Source organism: Hordeum vulgare, chromosome 2H (assembly GCF_904849725.1).
Source record: "Hordeum vulgare subsp. vulgare chromosome 2H, MorexV3_pseudomolecules_assembly, whole genome shotgun sequence".
In the NCBI taxonomy this organism is placed as follows: Eukaryota; Viridiplantae; Streptophyta; class Magnoliopsida; order Poales; family Poaceae; genus Hordeum; species Hordeum vulgare.
In genome coordinates, this window is record NC_058519.1 from 621,932,127 (window position 1) to 621,956,966 (window position 24,840).

General features: G+C 46.5%; 2 protein-coding genes across 2 annotated transcripts; both read right to left on the reverse strand.

The window, feature by feature from the left end:
- Positions 1–2,884: 2,884 nt before the first annotated feature.
- Positions 2,885–3,847, reverse strand: LOC123428797 (cysteine-rich repeat secretory protein 38-like). Its single transcript, XM_045112940.1, has 2 exons — positions 3,296–3,847; positions 2,885–3,184 (listed from the first exon to the last, which is right to left on the reverse strand). The coding sequence occupies exons 1-2, from the start codon at positions 3,749–3,751 to the stop codon at positions 2,885–2,887; spliced, it is 756 nt and encodes a 251-aa protein (XP_044968875.1). The 5' UTR covers positions 3,752–3,847.
- A 5,221-nt stretch (positions 3,848–9,068) lies between these two features.
- Positions 9,069–11,404, reverse strand: LOC123428798 (L-type lectin-domain containing receptor kinase IX.1-like). The gene is made up of 3 exons (XM_045112941.1): positions 10,573–11,404; positions 9,935–10,481; positions 9,069–9,732 (listed from the first exon to the last, which is right to left on the reverse strand). The coding sequence occupies exons 1-3, from the start codon at positions 11,402–11,404 to the stop codon at positions 9,069–9,071; spliced, it is 2,043 nt and encodes a 680-aa protein (XP_044968876.1).
- Between the last annotated feature and the right edge of the window lie 13,436 nt (positions 11,405–24,840).

Sequence of the window (24,840 nt, forward strand, 5' to 3'; positions counted from 1 at the left end):
TGTTCAAAGTTTTTTTGTTCTTTTGTCAATAATGCGGCACTGGGATGGCAATGTCCAGGTTTCTTTTTCTTCTAATTTTAGCACGTGAAATTATTATTTTCGACAGTTTGTAAATTGTGTGTTTTTCGGGGCGTACGACACCTAATCAATTTTCAAAGTGACTGCATTTTTATTTTGTTGTACATCATGGCATTTCCTTGTACTCTTTAACCCTTTTAAATTGAGGTACAATATACCAGATTTCAAATCTTTGCAGTGCATGACAGAAAAAATAGGCATTTTCTTTTTTGGACCACCTGATGCCTTACTTGTGGAGGGCGAGAGGGGTTCGCTGGGAGGGTTCCCCTCAAGCGAATGTTCATTCGCTTCCTCCTCCATCAACAAATTTTGCTAACCTAGCTCGGAGCTCGACTCAAGAAAAAAAAAACTAGCTCGGAGCTCTGAATCGTCTTGGTACATTCAGGTAGTGGCGGAGTTACCATTCAGGTAGTGGCGGAGGACGAAAAATTCGAGATAGGGCAAACTCTATCATAAAAAGTTGCTTTCACTACGAGTAACAATGGCGGAGGCAGAGACTACCGCAATGGAACATGCTCTTGCAAAAACAGAATTTCCATACCATGCCTGACTGAGTTCACGGCCACTTGATCTTCGTCAAGCTCTAAGAGCTAAAATGATGGCCAACAGCCCCGCAGCGGGATCTCATGAAGTGGGCTCACGGGTCACGTCTATGTTATTTCCCAGCGAGGCCACAGCTCGCTGGAAGAAATCAACCAAGCCGACCACAACGTATAAGCATGGTATGTATATCCATATAAAACGCTTTTGCAAAAAATCAAGGTGGGGCAGCTGCCCAACCTTGCCCTACCGTCTCCTCCGCCCCTGCATTCAGGTATATCAGGAACTCTGCATAACACCACCATGGCACCATCATCTGCTTGGCAAATGCTAATATTGCAAGGCTGTTTCTATTTCCACTTTAGTTGTCCCCATTTAACATACGGCGTACTTCCAACTTTATGGTGCGAAGCTCTTGCATGCTGAATGAAACCTACTCCCTCCGTTCCTAAATATAAGTCTTTTAAGAGATTTCACTAAGCTTTTTTGGATTGCCGGTTTTGTAAAGGAGGTGCTGCTGGTGGTGGGGATCTAGTTCGGGCGAAATCCCTGGTCGGACATGGCCGGCCGCGTCGATGGCGACGCCTGAGGGCGCCGTTCCCCTCCTTGGAGGCGTCGGTATGGACTGATCCCCTCACTTCCCCTTCCCCTAGGTCTTCCGGACGAAAGCCTTAACTTTGTTGGGCGGCGGCGGCGCTCACGGTGTCGTTCCCTTCTTGAAGGTGCCGCTTTGGGAACCTTGGGGCTGAGTGGCGCTTGTGGGTGGTGGACGACGGCGGTGGTGCGGCCCTATCCTAGCATGGATCTCCGTCCGTTGCTTGGAGATGGACTCGCGTAGGTGGAGGTCGTCATTTGTCGTCATGATGGCGTCGATGACGGAGGCACCTGCCAAGGCTGGTACCTCAATCTGATCTGAAGATGGACCAGTGGAAGATGGCGGCGACGACACATGTGAGTGCGTCGGATCGGTTTGTTTCCCGGACCCGGTATGTGGCTCGATCAGGGTCTCCGGCTTTAGATGTTAGGCTTAGGTGAGAGGTCTGGGTATTTGGTCCAGCTTGCACCCCTTCATCATATGAATAAGAGTAGCGACAAATGTTGCCAAGACGGCGGATTCAGACATATTGTTGTACTGCTTTGTAAGGTCCTCGAGAATAATCAATAAAATGGCCGCATGCATCTCCCAGATGCAGAGGCCGGGGGTCATCCTCTTTTTCTAAAAAAAAAAGAGACTACATACGTATGTATATAGACATGCTTTAGAAAGTAAATTCATCCATTTTACTTCGTATGTAGTTCCCTAGTCAAATCTCTAAAAAGACTTATATTTAGAAACGGAGGGAGTATTTTCTTGGTGATTACTTCAATAGCCATTTTATCATTTTAGGGGAAGCAAAATTCAAAAGAACAATAATATATATATATATTAACCATATAAACCCAATTCCTACCCCTAGTTTAACTTCAAAGTTCCAAGCAGGGTGCTTACAAAGTCACTTGTCGTCGTTGGTCCAATTAGAGTCTCTACCAAACAACTTGTCAGCAAAATATAAAGTTAGCTGCAACTGTCCTCTCCTTCCACGTACAAAAAAATGCTCCATCAGCCAGGTAGTCAATCACTCTGCCCATGACCCCAGTGTCATTGTCCAAGGAAGATGGAGGAAGATGAGACCGCAAAGCATCTGGTACTAATTACTCTCTCTTGCTCAATTGCTTCCTCTTGATCAATGAGACGTGTGGCATAGACCACATGGTTCAGTCCCACCGGTTCCATGCTCTTGCTGGGTGTTTTCTTAGTCTCAACCCGGACGGCGGTGATCCGTAGTTGATTCATGGGGGGCTGATCTGTAATTTGCCAACCTATATATACAAGAACAGTAGAGGTGATGACATCTTCCATGAGCTGGTCACCATGTATGAGAAAGAAAGAGAGAGAGAGAGAGAGAGAGAGAGAGATTCACCTTGCACCACCCAAAACAAGATGGCGCCCGAGTTGTCTTTGCCAGCATAATCCAAACACATTCTTTCACAGTCCCAATTGTTAATCTCCCGTGTGAATGGCAAAGATATTTGGGGGTTAAGGTACACACAATGATTTTCACAGAGTAGTTCATAAGCAGCAGGCCCATTTCAAATGCATGTGTAGATAAAACCATCAACATATATGCATCTGCCTTTTAGAAGGTGGGTACTATGCATATCCCTTGGCAGGTATTTACTCCATGAAGCCCAAGGCATGACAACATGCCACTGCTTGGCACGGAGGTCAAACTGAAGACAGGAACATGTCACAGACTATAAAGGAATCATCACCCACTACCACATATCCCGACAGCTTCACCTTTCTGTCAAGAACCTGAGACTGATCTGTGCGGCAGCGCACGCATGAGGTGGACCCAATAGGACGAACAAGGTGGGTCCTACGGTAAACTTGGAGGGTTTCACTAAGAGCAAGAGTTGCAGAGCCAACTTGGATAACCATAACAAAAGGATGAACAGACGAAGCAGAAACAGGCCGCCGTGCAAGGTGATCGAAAATCTGAAATTTGGTGTCCAGATTAAGACCCTGTTTGGTTCCAATAAGTCAGGTGACTTATAAGTCAAGTGACTTAAAACCAGTGACTTATAAGTCACCCTTGTTTGGTTGTCACCTGACTTATAAGTCACCTGACCACACCTTGGTCCTTGGTGCGAAACCGGACAGGTCCTTGGTGCACTGCGCGAGCCCGTGCAGTCTCCGCGTCCCGGCGACCGCCTCGGCTGCCCCGGCGGCGAACAGCAGCGGCGAGAGGTACGCCGTCCTCGTGAGCCTCTTCATCATGCCGGCGACCTCGTTGTCGAACTGGACAGACCTCGCCGCGCTCTGGACGCCGCCCGGCACGACGGCGCTGTGGTCGTCGTCGACCTCGCCGAAGAACGGCTCGTCGGAGTAGCGGAGCATGCAGGCGTCGAGCCAGACGACGGCGTCCTTCTTGGACGAGCAGAGGCCCTGGGCCTGGGCTCCCGCGGAGCGGATGCACTCGGCGCACGTCGTCCTGGGGACGTCCCCACGGCAGAGCGCCAGGCCGTGCACGCCGTCGGAGCTGCCGATGTCGAACCCGATGGCCGGGGCCTTGGTCTCGAGGAGCGACATCAGCCCCTGACCTCTTCCTCGTCGGCGCCTTGGGAATCTTGGAAAAGGGCGGCGAAGCTCCTACCGGCCATGGTGGAAACCGGGCGGCGAGCGGATCCGGGCGGAGGCGAGCGGATCCGGGCGGGGCGAGCTCGCGAGGGAGGCCGGCGGCGGCGAGCTCGCAATGGAGGGCGGCGGCAGCGAGCTCGTGATGGGGTGCGCGGGTGCCTGGAACGATGGGGAGGCGCGGGGTGCGCGGTGGGGTGCGCGGTGCCTGGGCGTGGGGAGGCGTGGTCACGGGTGGGCTGGCTGAAAAAATGGTGCGACCCATCCAAAAGTAAGTGACTTATAAGTTTTAAGTTGGGGTGGAGCAACTTATGACTTATAAGTTGGGGTGACTTACAAGTTGAACCTGTTTGACAAAATAAGTCACTTTTTGCATTTTTTAACTTATAAGTTGGTGACTTATTTGAAACCAAACAGGGCCTAAGCTCATGCACGCCATCTTTTTGGAACGAGACAGCATACAGTTTCGAGCTACTGCGAAAAATGTGCCTCTGACCATCATCATCTCCATACCGATCTCCATGTACAATGTAGTGTGGTTTGAGAGGAGGGGCTATTCTTATCTCTGGATTCAGATCTGTGAGAGTGGTTCTATAGATAAATGATTGGGAACCAGCTTGGCAGATAATAAACAAGAGTTCGTTGTCCATATGTGGCTTCACATAGGGAGGAGGAGGACCTGGTGGGAGAAGATGACTGCATGCAAGAAGCAAAAATAGGTTATGCACAAGAAACTTATATAATTGGAATGAAATATCTAAGCCAAGCTCAAGCTTGTGGATCGATAAATACCTGCAGCGATCACGAAGCACCCCCTCCTGATGGACTTGAGGTGGCAGCACCTGGTCATCCTTATACTCTCTATAAGTGATTGATTATAGAAGAAGATTAATTTGTATGCAAGATGACCAAAATGAATGCACGGATCAACCAATGGTCCAAACAATGGCATGGATTAGTGGAGAAACTTACTGCAGAAAACACAATTCAAAATCGTCGATGTCTTCGACGGGCAACAACAAGTCGACCTGGCGGGAGGCGGAGTGCAGGAGCTTGACATGGGAGGGCTCAGGACCAAGGTGGAAGGTGGTGACAATGGCGTGTAGGTGGTCGCTCCGGCATGGGAACTCCACACTGATCAAGACAGAGCACATGACCCCGCGGCCGAGATGTGTGAGCAAGCCATGCGCTGTGATTCTTCTAACACAAGGAAATCTAATCTCCAAAGGGGGGTCTAGCTTCAGGCCTGTCCCTTCATGCCCGAGCTTGTATGCGTAGATGACGTTTTTGCGCAGCACGTAGACGGCATTGCTTTCCTGCGCATACACGCCACGGCCGAGGATAGGGACGTAGTGCTTGTGGTCCTGGGTTTGGGTTACCTTGGTCCAGCCGGCGTCGGGGGCGGAGCAGTTGAAGGTGAAGAAAAGGCCGTTTAGGAGGGAGAGCAGGATGAGCGTGCCCCCGTCCGGGCCGTGGCGAGGGAGCACGGCGTAGCCCTGGAGGAAGTCAATGCCCCAATGGCTGGAGGGGAAGGGCTCGAATTTGCAGTGCTGGGTGGAGGGCTCGCCGACCTGCTCCCAACGCTGGTCTTCGTCTTGGATGACCAGGCGCTGCAGGAGGATGCTGTAACTGGTGCAAGAAGAGTAGGTCGCGGACACGGCCCATATGTGGCCGTCGGCGGAGATGGGCATGCACCGGCCGCGCATGCTTGGATCCAGCGGGGGAAGCGCTACTGCTTCGGCCGGCACCTGCAGCTGCAGGGCCTCGGTTTGCGCGTCCTCGACCCGCCGCAGGAGGCAGAGCGAGCGGCCGTCGGGAGCCAGGGCTGCGCTGGCGCCAGAGCTGCACCCCTGCGACTGCTTGAGGTCGTGGAAGACCTGGATGTCGTCGTCGCTCCGACCTGAGATCCGCCCGGACCTCGCCACGCGAAAACGGTGCAAGCGTACGGCGCCGCTCTTGGCGCCGACGAGCAGCGACCAGGCGGGGCTCTCGTCGGCGTTGGAGGGAATGTCGACCACATCCTTGCCGAAGGCGACCTCAAGGATCTGCGGGGTCGATCGGTCAGGATACAAGGGGTCCCTCACTCTCTCCCTCTCCTCCTCCTCCGCCGCCGCCATCTTCCCCTCCCCTTTGCTCTCCTCAGCCGCCGCCATCTTTGGATGGCTAGGGTTAGCGCGGAGGGTTAGGCCATGTTTATTTAAAAAGTCCTAAAAAAATTTTTAGTCCTAATTAAAAAGTCTATAGTCTCTATCCGTTTTCATTTCAAGGATTAAACATGGACTAGAGGTCATTAAATGACATGTAAAAAGTAGGGGCACTGTTGAAAAAAATGCCAAAAAAGTTTCAAAAAGTCCCTCCCATAGGATCTTCTTCCTTTAGTCCCAAATACCCCTTTTAGTCCCTAAAAGTTCCTCCTGTTTTTTTCACATGGGACTAAAAGGGACGTTTTTAGTCCCTACATCAAAAAGTCCCTTAAAAGAAACACCCCCTTATTTTTCTGGCCGTCACGGGCGAAGGTACAGGATGGGCAGGGATTTTTTTCAACTGGGCCAGAGAAAAATAATTGGCCCAATAAAACTTACCTGTTGACCACGGACTAACACACCCCAAGCAGACCTGGCCCAAACGGGCCGGCCCGGCACAGCCCGTGGTAATCGGGTCTGGCACGGCACGGCCCGCCCAGGCACGTTTATTAGTCGGGTCGTGCCGTGCCGACCCGTGGGCTGCGTCTCTAGGCCCAAGCACGGCCCGATTATTAAACGGACCGGCATGTTGATCCGATTAACACGTTGGGCCGCATTTTTTAGTCTTATGAATTTATTTTAGTCCTATATATATATATATATATATATATATATATATATATATATATATATATATATATATATATAAACGGTTCATGCCGTGCCGGCCCACGTGCCCAGCCTCCAGTCCCAGGCACGGTCCGAGGCCTGCTTCGTGCCGGACCCGAGGACGATTAGCTCCATGTCGGGCCGGGCTCGTGTCGTGCCAAGCACGCGGGCTGTCGGCCCGGCCCATTTACCCGGCCTGTTTGCCCAGATCTGACCCCAAGCCACGATGGTAAAAGGATTGCAGATGCCCGGAATGTTGCTGATTCAGTCATCAGATTTAATGAAGAATGGAGACTTGTGCACGGAAACAAGGTTAAAACTCTTACCCGGCAGTGAGGTGGAAAACACCAGAGCATAAAGTTTAATGCTGACGGGGCGATGTCCAAGCATAATGACCGAGCAGGAGGCGGTGTAGTCACACGAGACCCCCACGGTGGGGCTGCTGCATGTTTCAATTTTCCTAGGTATCTTGTCCGGAACTTGCTGAGATTCTGGCTTGCAAGGAAGCCACCAAGTTGACAATGCAACTTGACGCTCCTAGGGTGCATGTGGAAGTGGACAACAAAAACATGGTGAATATGCTCAACGACAGCAAGAAGAATCTAACCACTGCTGCAGCCATCATGCATCGAGGAGATGAAGGAGTTTCTTCGATCTAAGCTAGCTTCTAAGTTAAGGTAGGTCCGCAGGAGTGGGAATAAAGCTGCCCATGCTCTACCTAGAGAGGGAGTGTGTTTAGGCTTAAGAACATCTTCAACAGCCGTGCTTCGCGCCGCGTTCAAAAAATGTGTTTGCCGCGCGCGCTTCGGCTGGTTTAGCGTGGGGATAGACGCTGCCTCCAGCAGCCGCGCTAAAATGCAGAGCGCGTGCATCGCCGCTCCAGCAACGCGCAAAAATGCAATGAACATGTGAATTTGATACAAACAAGTTGATGCATAAAAGTTAATACCCACAAGTTCATCCAACCAAGTTTAAAATGGAAACAGCTTCGACGGTGCGGCGGCGGCACGGGACGGCGCCGGCGCGACGCCACCCGTCGCCTTGGTCCGCGGCGGCAAGAAGAGGCTGCGCGCGAGGCCGACGGTCGGCAGAGCTCCGGCGGTGGCGACGCCAACGGCCCCTGCGCTAGGGTTTTCGGCGCGGCGGCGGGGGGGGGGGCTGTACAACGGGGTGAGCGGGGTGCAGGTGTGCGCGTCCATGGGTGCGGTGGCAGGGCGCCGGCGCCGGCGCGCGCGGTGCATAGGAGGAGGAGGAGAGGAGAGAGTTTCGCGCGAGCGTTCAAGTCTGCCGCGCGCGGAAGCGGGGGCCCTAAATACACCGCGCGCGATTGCGTTTCGGCCAGCGCGCTGAACTGGATATGCCGCGCGCGTCGTTTTTGCGCGCCCGCTAGAGCCATCCGTCGCGTTGCGCGCGCGCTAAAACGGCTGGATTTACGGCGCGACGCTAATTTTGCGCGGCTGTTGTAGATGCTTTAAGTAAAGTTTGGCCAGCGAGGGGTGTACACTACCGCTCCTCCCAGTGCACTACCTCGCCCTGGAGCCCAGCCGCCGACGAGGTTCTCGCCTCTCTTTCAGTCTTCCTTTGACAGCGAGCTATGTGCACCCCTGATCTTGCCCTACGCGGTTGCGCCTCTGCTGGTTGCACGGGTGCACAACCATCGGCGACCATCGAGTTCCCCAAGTGCCCCATTCTCGCGGCAGCAACTCAACAAGTCAGCCCAATTTTTAAGTTATCATGCTTACACGGGCGGGCGTACGGGACAGAGCGAACGGGCGGGCGGTCGTACGATAGCGGATATACCATACGGTAAAGGACAAAGGGAGCGGCGTTTCTACTCCCGGGCTCAATTGCGCCTCCGTTGACGAAACGAATCAAAAGAAATAATAGAAAATATAAAAAAAATCCTTTTTTTTGTGATAGACAATTAGATGCGTGAGGTCTCAGGTCCGCTGCAAATTCAACCTATTTGGACATCAGAGGAGCTATCAGAAAAAAGACAAATCGGGGTGTGTAAAAAAGATTAACTGTTCACAAACTTTTCTGAACCGATTTATTTTTTTGCTGAGAGCTGCTTAGATGTCTAAATAAGCTGAAATTTGCAGCAAGCATCACGCATCTAATTGTCTACCATACAAAAAAATTGGCATTTTTTGAATTTTATATATTTATTTTGATTTTTTTCGTCAGCGGGAGCAGATGAGTCCGGGAGCAGACTCGAATTATCGATAAAGACTATACTACCTTTTACACGTTTATTAGGGGTTGTGCCAGAACACTGTTTTTTTTTAATTTAGCACGTAATAAATTAACTAAGCAAACATAAGCATGCAACTACGACAAGAAAACTATATATGCGAGCTGCATCTCCTTATCAAACCTAATTAAAGTAAAGTCTGTCTAGCAGAAAAAGAAGAAGCTAATCAAGCATTTCGTTGTTCAGCGGAGCCGATCGAGGCACAGCCCGTCAGTCCCGAGTTCTGACCAGATGAAAGCAAAAATGGAGGAGGAATGCCTGGAGAGACAACCGACGACATCTTCAATGGGAGGTTCGGCAATGGAGCCTCGAACCTCAAGACGTTGATGGCCTGCCTTATGGACGGCCTCAGGCTGGAGTCATGGCATGTGCACAGGAGCCCGACCACCATCACACGCTCCATTTCTCCGACGTCGAACTCCCCGTTCAGCCGTTGGTCCGCCGCGTCAAGGATCCTTCCATGGTCATACAGCTCCGAGACCCGTTGCGCCAAGTGGATCACTGTGTTGTCTGGCAAAACCACAACGGGTCTACGACCGGTGGAGATCTCGAGTAGGACGACACCAAAGCTGTAGATGTCGGACTCGATGCTGGCCCTGCCTACGCGCATGCACTCCGGGTCCATGTACCCTGTCGTGCCCGCAAGCTCCGTTGTGTGTGATCCTTTGCTATGGTCGACGAGCCTTGCGAGCCCGAAGTCACCTAGCTTAGCGTTGAAGGACGCGTCCAGCATCACATTGCTTGGCTTGATGTCCCTATGCAGGACGCACTGCTCCCACTCTTCATGGAGGTACAGAAGTGCGTACCCAATGCCAAGCACAATATCGTATCTGCAAGAGAATCCGTTCGTTTGAATACTATGTGTCAAATATTTCCTTTTTAGATCATGTAAACACGACTTGTGTATAATTGGTATAGACTTGTTTCGCTAATCCTTATAATTGCTTATAACTACTGTAAAGAAATGGACAATACATGGAAATACGCGGTATTGAGTCTTAGAAATGAAATGGACAATCAATAGATACTTACCTCGTTGTCCATGATAACTTCTTGTCTGTGTTGTAAAGATGTGTGTCAAGGCTGCCATTGGGCATTAGCTCATAGACCAGGAGAAGCTCGCCACGACCATGGCACCAGCCGTTGAGTTGTACAAGGTTACGGTGCCTGAGACGGCTTATTGTCCTCACCTCCGAGACATACTCCTTCCTCCCTTGTTTTGAACTTTTGGACACTCTCTTTATCGCGACATCAAGATTTAAGTCTTTTATGTGTCCTCTGTATACTGAACCGAAACCTCCTTCCCCAAGCTTTTCGCTGTCTGCGAATCTGCCGGTGGCAACTGCGAGCTCATGGTAGCCAAATCGCCTTGGCCCGGCCCCTTTCCTGAACTCCTCTTTCATTTCCTCATCGCCAAAGATGTCCTCTTGCTCCATCTCATCAGTTCTTTCTTTCTGCCACCGCCAATAGCACCACGCCAATATGGCCAGACAGAAGATGGAACCGACAACCATGGATATGGAGACTGCGATTATGAGATTCATTTTGCTGTGCTTTGAGCTGGGCGCAGACACAAATCCTGAATACACAGACACAAATTGGAAAAATTCAGAGGCAATATCAGTCTTACAGTACTCCTACATGCAAGGGGCGAGAATGAGATACTGTACCTGCAACTGCAGGTGGAGGGCTGGAGATTTCCGGCGGTTCTGCAGGTAAAGGGCTGGGGATTTCCGGCGGTTCTGCAGTTGAAGGGCTTCGGATTTCGATGGGCTCCATGCTGTATGTAACGTAGCAAGTGTAGGACTTGATATAAGCCGTCGTCATGGTGTCACCTCTCACTTCAATCGTAAAATTCGTAAGTTGACTCAGCAGACAATCGGCGCAGTCATTTGGTGGCAAGTCCCTGGAGCACTGCATCGCCCCGTACATCTCCAGCGAGGTGCCATGCGAGTCCGTATACGGCAGACTGCCGTTCGCGAGCCTCAGCGACGACCTGGAGGCCTCGGCAGCGAGCCGGTTCATCAGCTTCCACCGCGCGTAGTTCATGTCATTGTCAGGGACGAGCGAGTATGGCCCGACGTCCTGAGTCGTATCGGGACCGGAGAAGGAAGACTCGTTTGAGTACCTTAAGATGCACGCATCGTACATGACCCCAGCCGTCCATCCGTCGCGGCACTGCTCCCTCGGGAAATAGAGCACCAACGCCAAACATCTCTTGCACATATCCCAGTTGTAGTCGATGTAGCACATGACGAGGCCAAATACCTTGTCCGGCGGAGCACCGAAGCTGTCATAGTGGAAGCCGCCGTTGAGCATGGCTCCATCGCGGAGGTTGTGGACGAGCTTGCCAATGATTGCCAGACGGTGCTCTGTGCTGCCGGTGCTGGTGTCGTTGATCGTACTTAGGCAGTAAGAATCAAGGGGCTTGTCAGCAATTGTGCCGGTGAGCGAGACGATGGTGGTGAGGACCAGGGTTAGGAGGAGGCGCTGAACTGCCATGGGAATAATGGAACCGCATTTCATGCATTGATAGTCGAAAAGAATTAGTAGAGTATATGCGAAGGCACAGCGAGCCGCTCCAGCTAACAACAATGGCAAGGTTCGAGAAAACAAGCCTGCTGCCTTCCGTTCAACGTGAAAAACAATGAGTAGACTAAGTCAACGATGACAAGAGACAAGCCGGAGGAGTCTCCAATTTCTAGCCAGCAACTGTCAATGGATTGAGAAACGTCAACATGAGATAGGGACGGAGAAGTTAATCGGTCTGCTGTAGTGACTTTTTTTTACTAGCAAAACAGCCTCTGCAATATTTTTTTGGAAATCAGTGGAACAATTTCTGAAATTGACGAACATTTTTTGTAATGCATTATCTGTTTTGAATCAGCGAATATGTTATGAATCAATATCTGTTTTCTAATTCATGAACAGTTTTTGAATTTTTAGTATATTTTTGAATTCATGTACATTTTTTAAATTGCCAGTTTTTTAAATTTCATTAACATATTTCAATACACTTACGTTTCTAAAAACTCATGAACTTTTTTTATTTGCTGAACATTTGTTTTATATTTTGCAAACATTTTTTAAAATCAAAAATATTTTCAAAGTTTAGAAACAATTTCGATGACGGACGGACAGAAACACTTTTTTGAAATGGAGGCGTAAGATTTGCTTCATTAATTAATTAAGGAGACTAGCTAATACCTCTATACATTGCAATACGAAAAACAAATCTCATGCTCCCGGTTCAATGAGTATGGCTCAAAATTCTCAAAGATCCACGCATTTATTTGAACACGACGCGGCACTTGTATTGCTGCTCACCCTCTTTTTCGTTGGGCTCAAAACTCTCAAAGGTCCACGTCATCTATTTGAACATGTATCACTGATTATCCTCTTTCCCGCCCTTCACAACGCTACCATAGCATCCATCTAATCACAACACGTCTAAACTGATCAATCAAGACGATGAGCTGGACCTCTGCACGACACACTATCATTGAGCATACCAACAAAATATATATATATATATATATATATATATATATATATATATATATATATATACACACACACACACACAATAATTTATATGAAGCATGGTTGGCCATCTCGAGGAACTTCAGATGGATCTAAGGGGGGACGAGGGGGGCTAGACCCCGCTCAATGAATTGATTTTTTTTCAATGCTACTAGTTACTTCATCAAAAAATTCCTGAAACATGAAAGCGTTGCCTCCTCCATGAGCAAACTTGCCCCCTCCATGCTTTCATCCTAGCCCTGTCTCTATTCGTTGTAGAGCAACATTTGTGTCGGGGGAGATCATGAGTGTTGCATAAATATTCTCTATCCTAGATTAATACAACAGAAAAAGTGAAAAAATTATGTGAGACAAAGATTCGAAATCGGCCTCCTCATTCAACGGTGACTGGCCTTAGGCCAACTCCAATGCGCTACCCCAATTAGTTCGGCCAAATTTGCTTGGGGTAAACGGAGAGAACATGTCGTCCAACGCGCGAGAGCAAACATATCGATGATCGTTTTTGGTTCGTTTTCGACCTATTTCCGGCCCAGTCTTGGACCGTGTTCGCGACCGGATGGACATGCGCGAACATGGGGACGCACGACCTTGTCCTTCCCATGGCCTGCCCATCGGGAACACAACCATTTTTCCTCTTCCCCTGTCCTCCCCTCCGCCCGCCGCCCACTGCCACCACCATCATCGTCGCCACCCCTATTCCCGGTCACGTCGCCTTCCGTCGAGGCCGTTCACCCCAAAACCACACCGTGTCATACATGGCCCACGCTCGTGTTTCATTGAAGCCTTTTGATGGTGTTCGTGGTTCCTTGCTACCGGTGGGAGAGAAGCAAGAGCCGTCGGCGCTGACTGCCAACCCCAACAACTTTCGGCAGCCGCAACATTGCCACAGGGCGCGCACCCACAAACACCAACCTTGCTTCGCATACTCGACTTGCTCTTTCCGGTCGCATCTCCACCACGACCGCAAGGTGTTCGACAATTTGCTCATAAGGTATAATGGATAGCGGGTGATGAGTTTTCTTTCACAACTTCATTTGTTCATTGGATGATTCGTCCTCGGATGATGAAGAGCTAGTGGCGGCTGCATTAGTTATCCACGACCACATTAGTAGGAAGTGACCTCGGTTCAGGGGGTCATTCCCCAGTATGCTGCGTCCATGAACCGCAATATAGGGAGATATGCCACGCCCTTTTCTATGCTGATTACTTTGAGAATAGTGCACTCTTCAAAGCGCACAAATTTCATCTTTGTCGAGGGAACGATCCTGACAATAGTACTAGGGGTACGAATGAGAGGGCAGGTCCTAGCTACAACAGAGGTGTAACACTCGGAAACAGGAAGTGGTGATGGCTGGGAGGTGGATGATGCAAGAAGATACTCGTTGATGTAGTACCACAGGCTCGGTCGGTGGACACCGGCCCTAGCCCGCGTCAGGGGGGCGGCTGCGGAGGGCCCGACTACCGATGCAGCGGGGGTCGGCTGCAGATGGGCCGGCTGCGTATGTGCCAGCTGCAGAGGGACCGGCCGTGGAGGGGCCGACTGCAGATGGGCTGGCTACGGAGGAGACGGTCGTGGAGGAGTCGATTAAAACTCTGGAGGAGCCGGCCGACCCGGAGTCCAAATCCGCGGTTGTCGAAGAAGCATGGTCGGCGGTTCGGTCAATGACGCGAGTAACGCCAAAACCAGGCGGTGGTTCAAGGGCCAACCGAGACCGTCCACCAGAGGAGGGTGTCGAAGGGCCGGCGGTGATGCGACGGCTGCAGATACCTACTGAAATGGAAACACCTTCTCGTCAAAGTAAACGTGCCGCCAGGTGAAGACATGGTTGGAGACGGGATCATAACAACGGTATCCTTTGGTGTTGGGTGGATAGCCAAGGAAGATGCAGGCGACGGAGAAAGGGGCAAGCTTATGGGGTGCAGTAGCGGTGATGCTAGGGTAGCAGAGACAGTCGAAGATGCGAAGCTCAGCATGAGAGGGTGGTGAACCGAAGAGAAGATCGTGAGGTGCAAAGTTGCCGCGAGTACAGCAAGGTCGAATGTTAAGGAGAAGGGATGCGGTGGCGAGGGCGTCAGGCCAGAAGCGTAGAGGTACATTGGCATGAAAGAGAAGCGTACGAATGCAATCGTCAAGAGTGCGAAGGACGCGTTTAGCACGACTGTTGTGTTGTGAAATGTAGGGGCAAGTGAGACGAAATATCGTGCCATGTGCGGTGAGGAGAGTACGAACAACCAGGTTGTCGAACTCCTTCCCATTATCTGTTTGGAACGCTAGAATGGGATGCCCAAACTGCGTAGAGACATAGGAATAAATGGCAGCAAGGGTGGTGATGGCATCGGACTTGCACCGCAAAGGGAAGGTCCACACATAGTGCAAAAAATCATCAAGGATGACGAGATAGTAAGAGTAGCCCGTATTACTTGCAACAGGAGAGGTCCACACATCACTATGAATTAACTCAGACGGGTATGAGGCAACATGAGAAGAAGCACGAAAAGAGAGACGGGTATGTTTGCCGATACGACAAGCGTGACAAGAGTGATTCGCGTTCTTATTACATGTGAAAGAAAAACTTCGAAGACTATGACGAAGGGTGGCTGGGTTGGGATGACCCAAGCGAGCATGCCAAAGGTCCATACCAATGGCGAGGGCAACAGGAGCGGCGGAGGTGGAGGAGGCAGCTGAGCCGACCGGATAGAGGTCGTCACGACTGTCACATCAGTGAAGCACCATCTCGGTACGGGCGTCCTTGACAGAAAAACCTAACATGTCAAATTCAATAAATAACGGGATTTTCACGTGTAAAGTAGCGAACGGAAACAAGATTTTTGATAAGTTCGGGTGAAACTAAGATGTTGGATAAATAAGGTGGTGTGGAGGGGGGGAGAGATGCATGTCCTATATGAGTAATTGGTAGAGAGGAACCGTCACTGACGGTGATCCGAGTAGAGGTGTTGACGAGATAGGAGGTGTGGAGGGTCTTGAGATGAGCAGCCATGTGAGTCGTAGCACCGATATCACCATGTGAGTCGTAGCACCGGTATCCATGTACCAGTCACCACCTCGAGTGTAGGTTGTCGGTGTAGGGCGGAGTGCAGCGCGGCGAGCAGAGCCGGGTCCCACGGAGCCGAGGGAAGCGCACGGGCTGGGAGTTTGGGCTGGGCCGGCAAGGGCGACGGCAGCCCGCCTGACTGCGCCGGTTGGCCGAGCGAGAGAGGGTCGTACGGCGCCACGTACGGCTATGGCGCGCCGTAGAACGCGTGATGCGACGGGGGCCGGGGGCTGGGAGACCAGGAGCAGGAGCACGGGGAACTGTCATGGAATAAGAGTACACAACGTCGGTCCACGGATTCTGCTCGACGTACCATGGAGTTGGTTGCTGCTGTGGAGGGCGAGCGGTTCCACCAGGGATGCCGTTTGACTGCTCGTTGCCAGATGGGGCCGGCTGCGACGGCTGAAAGGGAGCCGGCTGCAGGAAGGCCAACTGTTGGGGAGGCGACCGCGGGGGAGTCGGTCCATCGTGATTGGCGGAGGTAAGGGTCGTGTGCGTGGCCCGAATCCGCGCCATCTTCAGGCGTCGCTCCTCAAGCTTGAGGTACACCACCACCTTAGCGAAGGTAGGCTCCGGGATAAGAGTCAGGTTGGAGGCAGCGTTCCCGAAGTCGTCATTGATCCCGGCGGTGAGAGTGCTGATGAGGAGCTCGTCGTTGATCGTCTCGCCAAGATCACGGAGCTCATCGGCAAGCTTTTTGAGGCGCGTGTAAAAATCATCAATGGATGAATCAAGCTGCTGGCACCCATAAAACTCGCCGTGAAGGAGGACCTTGCGCTGGAGTTTGTTGTCCGTGAAGAGGTCGTTGAGCTTGGTCCAGATGGTGTAGGCGTCGTCATCATCGCACACCACCGCGTAGAAGAGATATTTGGAGATGGTGAGGTAAAACCAGCGGATGGTGGTGGCGTCGAGGATCATCCAGTCCTCGTCGTTCACCATGAGTGTCGAATCCACGGTGCCGTCGATGTGACCGTGGAGCAGGTACTCACGGAAAACCAAGGAGAAATATCTCTTCCAAATGGAGTAGGGGCCGGTGGACTGGTCAAGAACCACCGGGACGCGGTCGAACATGTTGAGATCGCCAACGAGGGTAACATCCGGGCCAGCGAATGAAGTGCTGCCGGAGGAGAGCGAGGAGCGCGGAGAGGCCATGGCAGCGAGCGAGCGATGGCGGTGTGAGATGAGGGGGTGGGGTGGCGGAAGCGGTGTAGGCAGGAGGCGGCGGCGGCAACGGCGGGTGTGGCGGCAGAGAGAGGCGGCGGCGGCGGCGCGAGGAAGGGCGCGACAGCGGTGGCAGCGGCTGCGCAAGAGATGGCGCGGCGATGGCGGCGGCTAGGTGAGGAACGTGGAGGAAACTGATACCATATAGAGAATTAGGTTTGAATTATGCAACACTCAATATTGATTGAATGCACTAGCAAATATATATAGGTATAAGATGGGCCTCTACCTTAACTATACACTTACTAAATGGGACATAATTTGCAGACCTAGAGATCAAGGAGGTTTAGGGGTGGAGAGTTTAGAGGTTAAAAACATATGCTTGCTAAGTAAATGGCTGTTTAGAATTTCGGTAGACCGAAGGCATGTGGGTGCAAATTCTAAGGAATAAGTACTTACAACATAAGACCTTAGCTCAGGTCACCGTTAAACCCTATGATTCTCCATTTTGGAAAGGATTGATGCGGTGTAAGAACGTGTTTTTTAACCAGACTAGGTTTGTCATTGCTAATGGTGAATCAACTAGATTCTGGGAGGATACATGGTTAGGGGATGTGCCCCTAGCGCTGGAATATCCGCAGCTATACAATATTGTCCAACGCAGACAAGCGTCGGTTGCGGCAGTCTTGAGCAACACGCCTCTAAATATCAGGTTTCGTCGATCTTTGATCGGTGTAAGATGGACCAGATGGCTACACTTAGTTAGAAGATTAATGCAAATACAACTGTCGGATCGGCCCGACACTATTCGTTGGAAGCTAACTAAGGATGGATCCTTTTCGGTAAAATCTATGTACCTTGATCTTATTGATTCAGGGTACATACCGAGATCCAAGCATGTCTTGGAGGTCAAAGTTCCGTTGAGGATAAAGATCTTTATGTGGTTCGTTCACAAAGGTGTTATCCTCACGAAAGACAACTTGGCTAAACGTAAATGGAAGGGTAGCCAGCGATGCAACTTTTGTGACAACAAGGAAACTATCAAGCACCTCTTTTTCCAATGTCCGATGGCTAAAATCTTATGGCGTTCTATACACATTGCTTTTAATATCACCCCACCCACTAGTGTCAACACGTTGTTTGGGACGTGGGTACAGGGAGTTGGTGGTCATTTGGCAAAGAGTATCCGGGTTGGAGCTTGCGCATTACTATGGGCAATTTGGAACTGCAGGAATGATTTAGTTTTTAACAGATGCACATCTATACATTTTTTGCAGGTTATATACAGGGCTACCGCACTAACCCGCACGTGGTCATTACTCACTCCTGCGGATTCCAGGGAGCTTATGGTTACTGGGTGTATCCGCTGGGAGATGGTAGCACAGGTTATCTTTAACCGGTTTGGATGGCGGCAAGCTAATAGGATAGATGACTAGGCATCTACTTATTATACTTTTGCTGCTTGGACGCTTTGAGCACCTTGTATCGATTCGTTTTTGTTCTTGACTCTCAACATTGTTGTACTCGTTCCGGATCTGGTTTTTTTTTTGTTAATAAAGGGTTGTATGCATCTCTCGATGCAGAGGCCGGGGCGTTGCCTCCTTTTTTTTAAAAATCTTAACTATACAAGGACTAGGAGGTGAGCCTATGATACAATATATATGCAGAAATATATATTCAACACACTGTTTGCTGGGAAAAGATTGTGCCGCCGCCAAACAGCTCTGGCACAGTTGTAGTTGGCGTAGCACATGACGTTGCCGAATACCTGGTCCGGCGGATCGCCGTAGGTGCCGTTGAGGAATCCGCCGTTGCCGATGGCGCCGGCGCAGAGGTGCTGGACGAGCGAGCCAGCATTTGTCAGAAGCCGCTCTGTGCTGCCGGGCCTGGTGCTGTTATCTACAATTGCGCAGTCACTGATGATGGGCGATTGCGGTTGCGGTTGCGGTTGCGGGTCAGCTCTTGCGCCGGCGAGCAAGGCGATGGCAGCGAGGAACGGGGTTTGGAGGATGGGATGAATTGCCATCGGAATGGGAACCGTGTTTCATGCGTTGGCGGACTAGAAGAATTATGTACGAAGGCACAACAAGCCGTTCCAGCTAGACAACACGCAAAGTTCATCGTCAAAAACAATGAGTAGACTAGGCGGAGGAGTCTCCAATTCCGGTCTATCAGCCGGCAAGAAATTTTAAAAGGTGAAGATAATGACATAAGAGGAGTTAATGGGAAAGCTCAATGATTTATAGGACAAATCAGCGGACAAAACAATGGTGGATGATGGTTAAACGATGCAATAGAGATAATCATTGAACAATGGTGAATGAAAATCCTATTCGCCGCTAACTGCGGCCAACAATCGAGGTTTCCCATACAAGGCGGACCCAAGGGACGCGACTCGGCCACCCATTTCTAGCTTTGCACACTGCGGCCAAGTTTTTTCTGTGCTGCTTCTTTTCCTATTTATTCCGTTTTTCACTTGGTTTCTGTTTTTCGTTTTTTTTTCTGTTTCTCCTTTTCTTTTCACTTTTTTATTTTTATATTTTGATTCAAAATTTTCAAAAATGTTTGCATTTTCCAGAACTTGTTCCAAATTACAAAAAAGGTCCTGCTTCTGCATTTTGTTCAGAGATATAAAAAATGTTCAAAATTCATAGAAAAATATAACTTCAAAACTTGTTCGTGTCTATGGATTTAGTTCGTGAATTTAAAAAAATGTTCAACAATTTCAACAAATGTTCATGGATCCAATTTTTTATTCAGAATTTTACGTAATGCTACAATTTTCATGAATTCATATTTTTATTCAGAAATTCGAAAAAGTTTCATGTTTCAGGAAATGTTTAATAATTTCAAAAAATATTTGCATTTCCAAATTATTGTTCGGGAATTTCAAAAACTGTAAGCATTTCGGAAAAATGTTCATGTTTTCAAACATTGTTTGCGTTTTCGAATTTTGTTCAGGAATTTCAACAAATGTTCCAGTTTTTTCTTTTCTTTTCTTTTCTTTCCTCTCATTTCAAATTTTTATTTTCAATTTTGATTTTATTTCTTCCCTTACTTTTTGTATTTTACATAAATCGTTGTGTTTTATAGTTTAGTTGTCTAGGGTTTTCAAAAAATGTTTGTACTTTCAATCTTTTTAAACCACGAATATTTTATGAATCTTGAGAACAATATTTTCAAAAAGAGAATTTTTTTTAAAACCCCGAATAAATTTGAAAGAACGAAAAAAAATTAAAGCACAAACATTTTTTGAATGTTGAGAACAAATTTTGAAATTGAGAACAATTTGAAAAATCATGACCAAATTTGGAGATACGAACAAATTTTTAAAGCACAAACATTTTGTGAATATTGAGAACTAAATTTTGAAGAAGAAATTGAAAGCGGGAACAAATTTTTAAAGCATAAACTATTTTTGAATTTTTAGAACAAAATTAGAAACCAAGAACAATTTTGAAAAATTGTGAAGAAATTTGAAAGCACGAACATTTTTTTTAATCTTGAGAACAATTTTGAGAAATTCCGAAAAAAATAGGAAGGGCGAACGATTTTGAAAAAATATTAAAACAGTGAACAAATTTGAAAGTGTGAACAAATTTTTAGAGCGTCAACATTTTCTCAATCTTGAGAATAAATTTTAAAAAAGAAAATATTTTTAAAACATCGTAACCAAATTTGGAAGCATGAACAATTTTTTTAAGCAAATTTCAAACATTTCTAGATCAAAAACAATTTCAAACAGTTTTTTGAATTAGAAGTATAATTTTTTAAAATCTAAAACATTTTTCGAGAATCCCAAACAATTTTCAAAAATCCAGAAATTTTTCTAAACGTACAGAACATTCTTTTGAAAAGTAAAAAACATTTTTACAATTTGAAGAAAATTATTGAAAATCCAGAACATTTTCAAAGAATTCAAAACTTTTTTGAAAAACGAAAACATGTTTTTAGAAAGCCAAAACATTTTTCTATTTGAAGAATATTTTCTGAAAATACAGAACCTCTTTTGAAAATTCGGAACATTTCTTGAAAATCCTAAATACCTTGCGAAAATTCAGAACTTTTTTGAAAAAGAAAGAGAAAATAAAAACAAGAAACAAAAAGGAAAAAAAGAAAAAAAAACGGTTCAGAAAACCTTTTAGAATTTTTCTAATAAAAAAAACGGCTGGAAAACTGGTTCCCAAAACCAGGGGCACTGTAAGGCGTAAACGGACTGGCCGCTGCGTCGCTGCAGTGTCGCTCCCTGTGCGAATCCTCAACAGTTGGACGTAGCGAGCTGCCAATAGGGTATTCTGTAAAGAGCGTCATATAGGAGCTTACCCATGATGAAAAAGATGTATGAAGGTTAAACAAAACAATAAGCAATACTTTTTTTTAGCACATGAACAATTCGTCTAGCCTTCAGGATAGACGAGCCGGTTAGGCCCAATGCAATGTCTTGGCGAGCGGTTTTTGGCATGCTGATTCATCGAACATTCCATCGGTTTTGGAAAGGTTCCAAGCGGTATTATTTTTCTTTTTCTGTTTTTCTTTATTGATTTCAACATTTTTTTTTACTACATGTATTTTCCTTTTCTATTTTTTCCATTGTTTTCAAATTTAAATACATGTCGACTTTTACAATTTATGTTGCATATTTTTTTATACATTCTGAATATTTATTTAAATACAAGATAAAAATCTTTTTAAATAGAAGATGAATAATTGTTTTCCAGTACATATTAAACATATTTGAGTGACACTATGAATTTTTTAAGTACACAACGAAATTTGTTTGGATGGCAAATAATTTTATATCAGAGAGAACTTGAATATTTTTTGGTGCACGTTGAACATCTTTTGATATATGTTGGACATTTTTTCCAGGATTAGAACATTCTTTCGAATGTTGCAAAAGAAGCATATTAAATTAAATGAATATTATTCTACATTGTATTTTCTTTTTTGAAAATATTACGAACAGATTTTGCAAATTCCTGAAATTTATCTAATTGCCCCGAATATTATTATACACTGCATGAGTATTTATAAATGTGTGATGAACGCTTTTAAAAAATCAAATGAATTATTATTATCAATATTTGTGTTTTGGTTATTATTAAATATAAGCATAAATTAAAGAGGAAACCAAAACTAATCAACGGACGAAAATAACGAAGCTAACTAACTTATAGCTACTGGGTCGTGCTGCTACAGTAATCGTTTTGACGATGGCACTGTCTGTTTCGCTTATAGCGAGACATCTACGCGTCCCAAGTGCATCGTGCCTCTCTCTGCACAACTGATATGTATCCTTGTTCGTGAGCGTTAAGAGAGTGATCGCCTATAACGAAAGCGCACATGATCCGGCAGAGTTCACAAAGAAGGGTTAAGGCTGGTTGTAATGGATAATATCATATACTAGTATCATGCATATAATACTAGTATCATGCATATGATACTAGTCTATGATACTAGTATCATGCATATGATACTAGTCTATGATACTACCTATGATACTCTCTTTACGGACAGCCTAAGTGGTTTTAAGAAGGTTCCAAAACATTAAATCCAATTTTGAAAGGTCTGAGAACATTTCATCTTTTTTTTCTTTGTTCTCTTGTTTTTCCAATTTTATTATTTTTTAAGTATATTTTTAAATTTTATGTTTATCTTTCCCTCTCCTTTTTTTTATCACATTTAAATTTATAAAAAAACACAAACTTTGCATGCATTTTAATATTCATGATTTTCTTAAACAATGTGTAAGTATTTTCTAAAGTTGTCAACTTTTTTAAAACTCTCTGGGCTTCCTTCTTTTCCAATTTTGTGTTTTTCTTTACTATTTCATCTTTTTTTTGGGGGGGGGGTTATTTTTTATGGTTTGTATTTTTATCTTGTTTTATAATTTTATTTATTTCTTTCTTCAGATACTTGAAATCTTTTTAATACTCGTAAACTAGCACGTGCAACGCACGTCTAACAAAGTAGAAAATTATTTATCTAGTTATGACTAATGAACCAATAAAATCATCATATATCAATTTCCAGATGCAAGATTGAACCAAATAGTTGCACAGCAAATATTTAGGCAAGATTTCAGAACCTATCAACTTACAAATTGCAAAGCACACACAAGCATTTGTTTTGCAAGGAAACAAAGACAAGCATCTAATCGTTGTAATAAATAATTGGTAATCAAAAACTCTATTTTAGTTGTTAAGTCACCGCATACTAGTATTCTTCTTGCATTATGGCAATCTTGGAGGTGGCTCTATGCTTTATCTACCCCTACACGAATGAGTCGTAATCATCTCATGCATCAGATAGAATTATATTCATGTGAAGTAAATTGATTATGCAAGTATAAAGTTTTGTTTCATACCAGAAAAAACACAATATTCCATTCAGGAAATCCTACAGTATGCACGCACGAAAAATTTAACTATATACATATTATATCACACAAGTATTTTAGTATTGCATCTTAAAGAAAATACATTCATATTCCATCACACGCAAGGATATGTTAGTAGAAGAAGTTCGTCTTAGAACTAGACCCATGCAGCTAGATTTTCTCTAATGGAGAGGGAAAAGGAGGCCCAAAACCTCAGCCCCCACCATGCATCCGGAACAACTATTAACAAGCAGATCTTGAATGTGGTGTCACTAACTCCCTTGTAATTGTGCTAAAAGATCTTACTGTTCCAAATTTACCTAACCACGTGGGCTTGCTACTTATGGGCCTGGCCAAGGACCCAATTTCAGTTAAAGAATGAGCCATGTACCCATGGACACGACGTGATCAAGATGGAATTTTCTGAAGACTTAGCATATACTCAAGACATATTTGAATGATTGACATGTTATTTCTAGATGTAGCCGGCATACTTGTAACCCTAGATACCCCTGGTGTTTATATAAACCAAGGGGCTTAGACCGTAGAGGTCAAATCAATTCATTCATACGATCTCGAGGTAGATTATCGTGTACTTCGAACCCATCACAATCAATATAATCAGCAGCAAGACATGGGATTTAACATCTTAGAGAGGGCCCGAACTTGGGTAAACATCGTGTCTTCCCTACTTCCTGTTACCATCTAACTGAGACCACCACCTCTGGACCCCCTACCCAATACCCGCCAGTTTTGGCACCGACATCGAGCATGCGCGTCTACTCTCTTTGTCTCTCTCTCCCTCGCTCTCCCCCCCCCCCTCTCTCTCTCTTGAGAAATTGACCATATTTATCTTCTATAGTTGGTAAGCGAGAGGCAGGGTTGGTTTTTATTTTTTGGTTTGGTGGTGATTCCTATTAACATAGTTTACTTCAAAAATTGATTGATTTGGCTTTGCAGAAGATAATCATCAATCGGTATTGGTTATATTGCTTGTGAAACTTCTAATAGGACTAGTGGATAACAAGTGCTTTGTCTCGTCATTCTTCAGTCGTGAGATTAATTCTATTTTTCCTCATGCATTATTGCTTTGCGGTGTTTTCTTTGGTTGGTACCAGCTTGGTTTGATGCTCATGTCGGCATTTGTTTTGAGAGAAAGGTGAAATGTTCAATATGTGAACTTAGTATTGTTACCGTTTCAGTCTCAATGACGACCGATGGTGGTTATGTGAGCTCCTCTACAGCCCACGAAACCAATTGATCATAAGCAAACACCACACACACCAACACATAACACAACATGCACCATATGTTCACCATTACAACATGTGAATGCATCCAAACAAGTTGAACATGCATAACATCTGCTTATACGTGGCCCACTAGGGCCACCAAAGCCAACATTTAGCATGTGAATGCATCCAAACAAGTTGAACATTACACATAGTGTGGCTCTTCCACTATATGAAATTGTACTTGATCATTAAAAATGACTCATGAGCTCTGAATAGCTAACTTATGAAGAAGTAAATAATAGGTTTGTTGGATTGTGCTACTAAATAGATGGTTGCAACTTGTTGGATTGAACAGCCCTAAGGATAATTCTTTACATATGCTTTCAACCCGAGCAACACAACAAATAACTTGGACATTTGCACATTATTTGGATACAACAATAAGTAAACCTAAGTGTTAATTCACGGATATTCCACTATCAGCACCCCATATCTGAAAACAGGGAAAAAATAGTTCACACACATGAAACACTTGGGTGTAAACGGTCGTATAGAGCCCTCCGAGGA

Excerpts from the sequence above, each read along its gene's own strand:
- LOC123428797 (XM_045112940.1), bottom strand. The coding sequence starts at position 3,751 with ATGTCGCTCCTCGAGACCAAGGCCCCGGCCATCGGGTTCGACATCGGC. Across the intron at positions 3,185-3,295 it reads GTTTCGCACCAAGGACCAAG|GGTCTTAATCTGGACACCAA; the intron begins GTGTGGTCAGGT and ends GGAACCAAACAG.
- LOC123428798 (XM_045112941.1), bottom strand. The coding sequence starts at position 11,404 with ATGGCAGTTCAGCGCCTCCTCCTAACCCTGGTCCTCACCACCATCGTC. Across the intron at positions 10,482-10,572 it reads CCCTCCACCTGCAGTTGCAG|GATTTGTGTCTGCGCCCAGC; the intron begins GTACAGTATCTC and ends CTGTGTATTCAG. Across the intron at positions 9,733-9,934 it reads AAGTTATCATGGACAACGAG|ATACGATATTGTGCTTGGCA; the intron begins GTAAGTATCTAT and ends ATTCTCTTGCAG.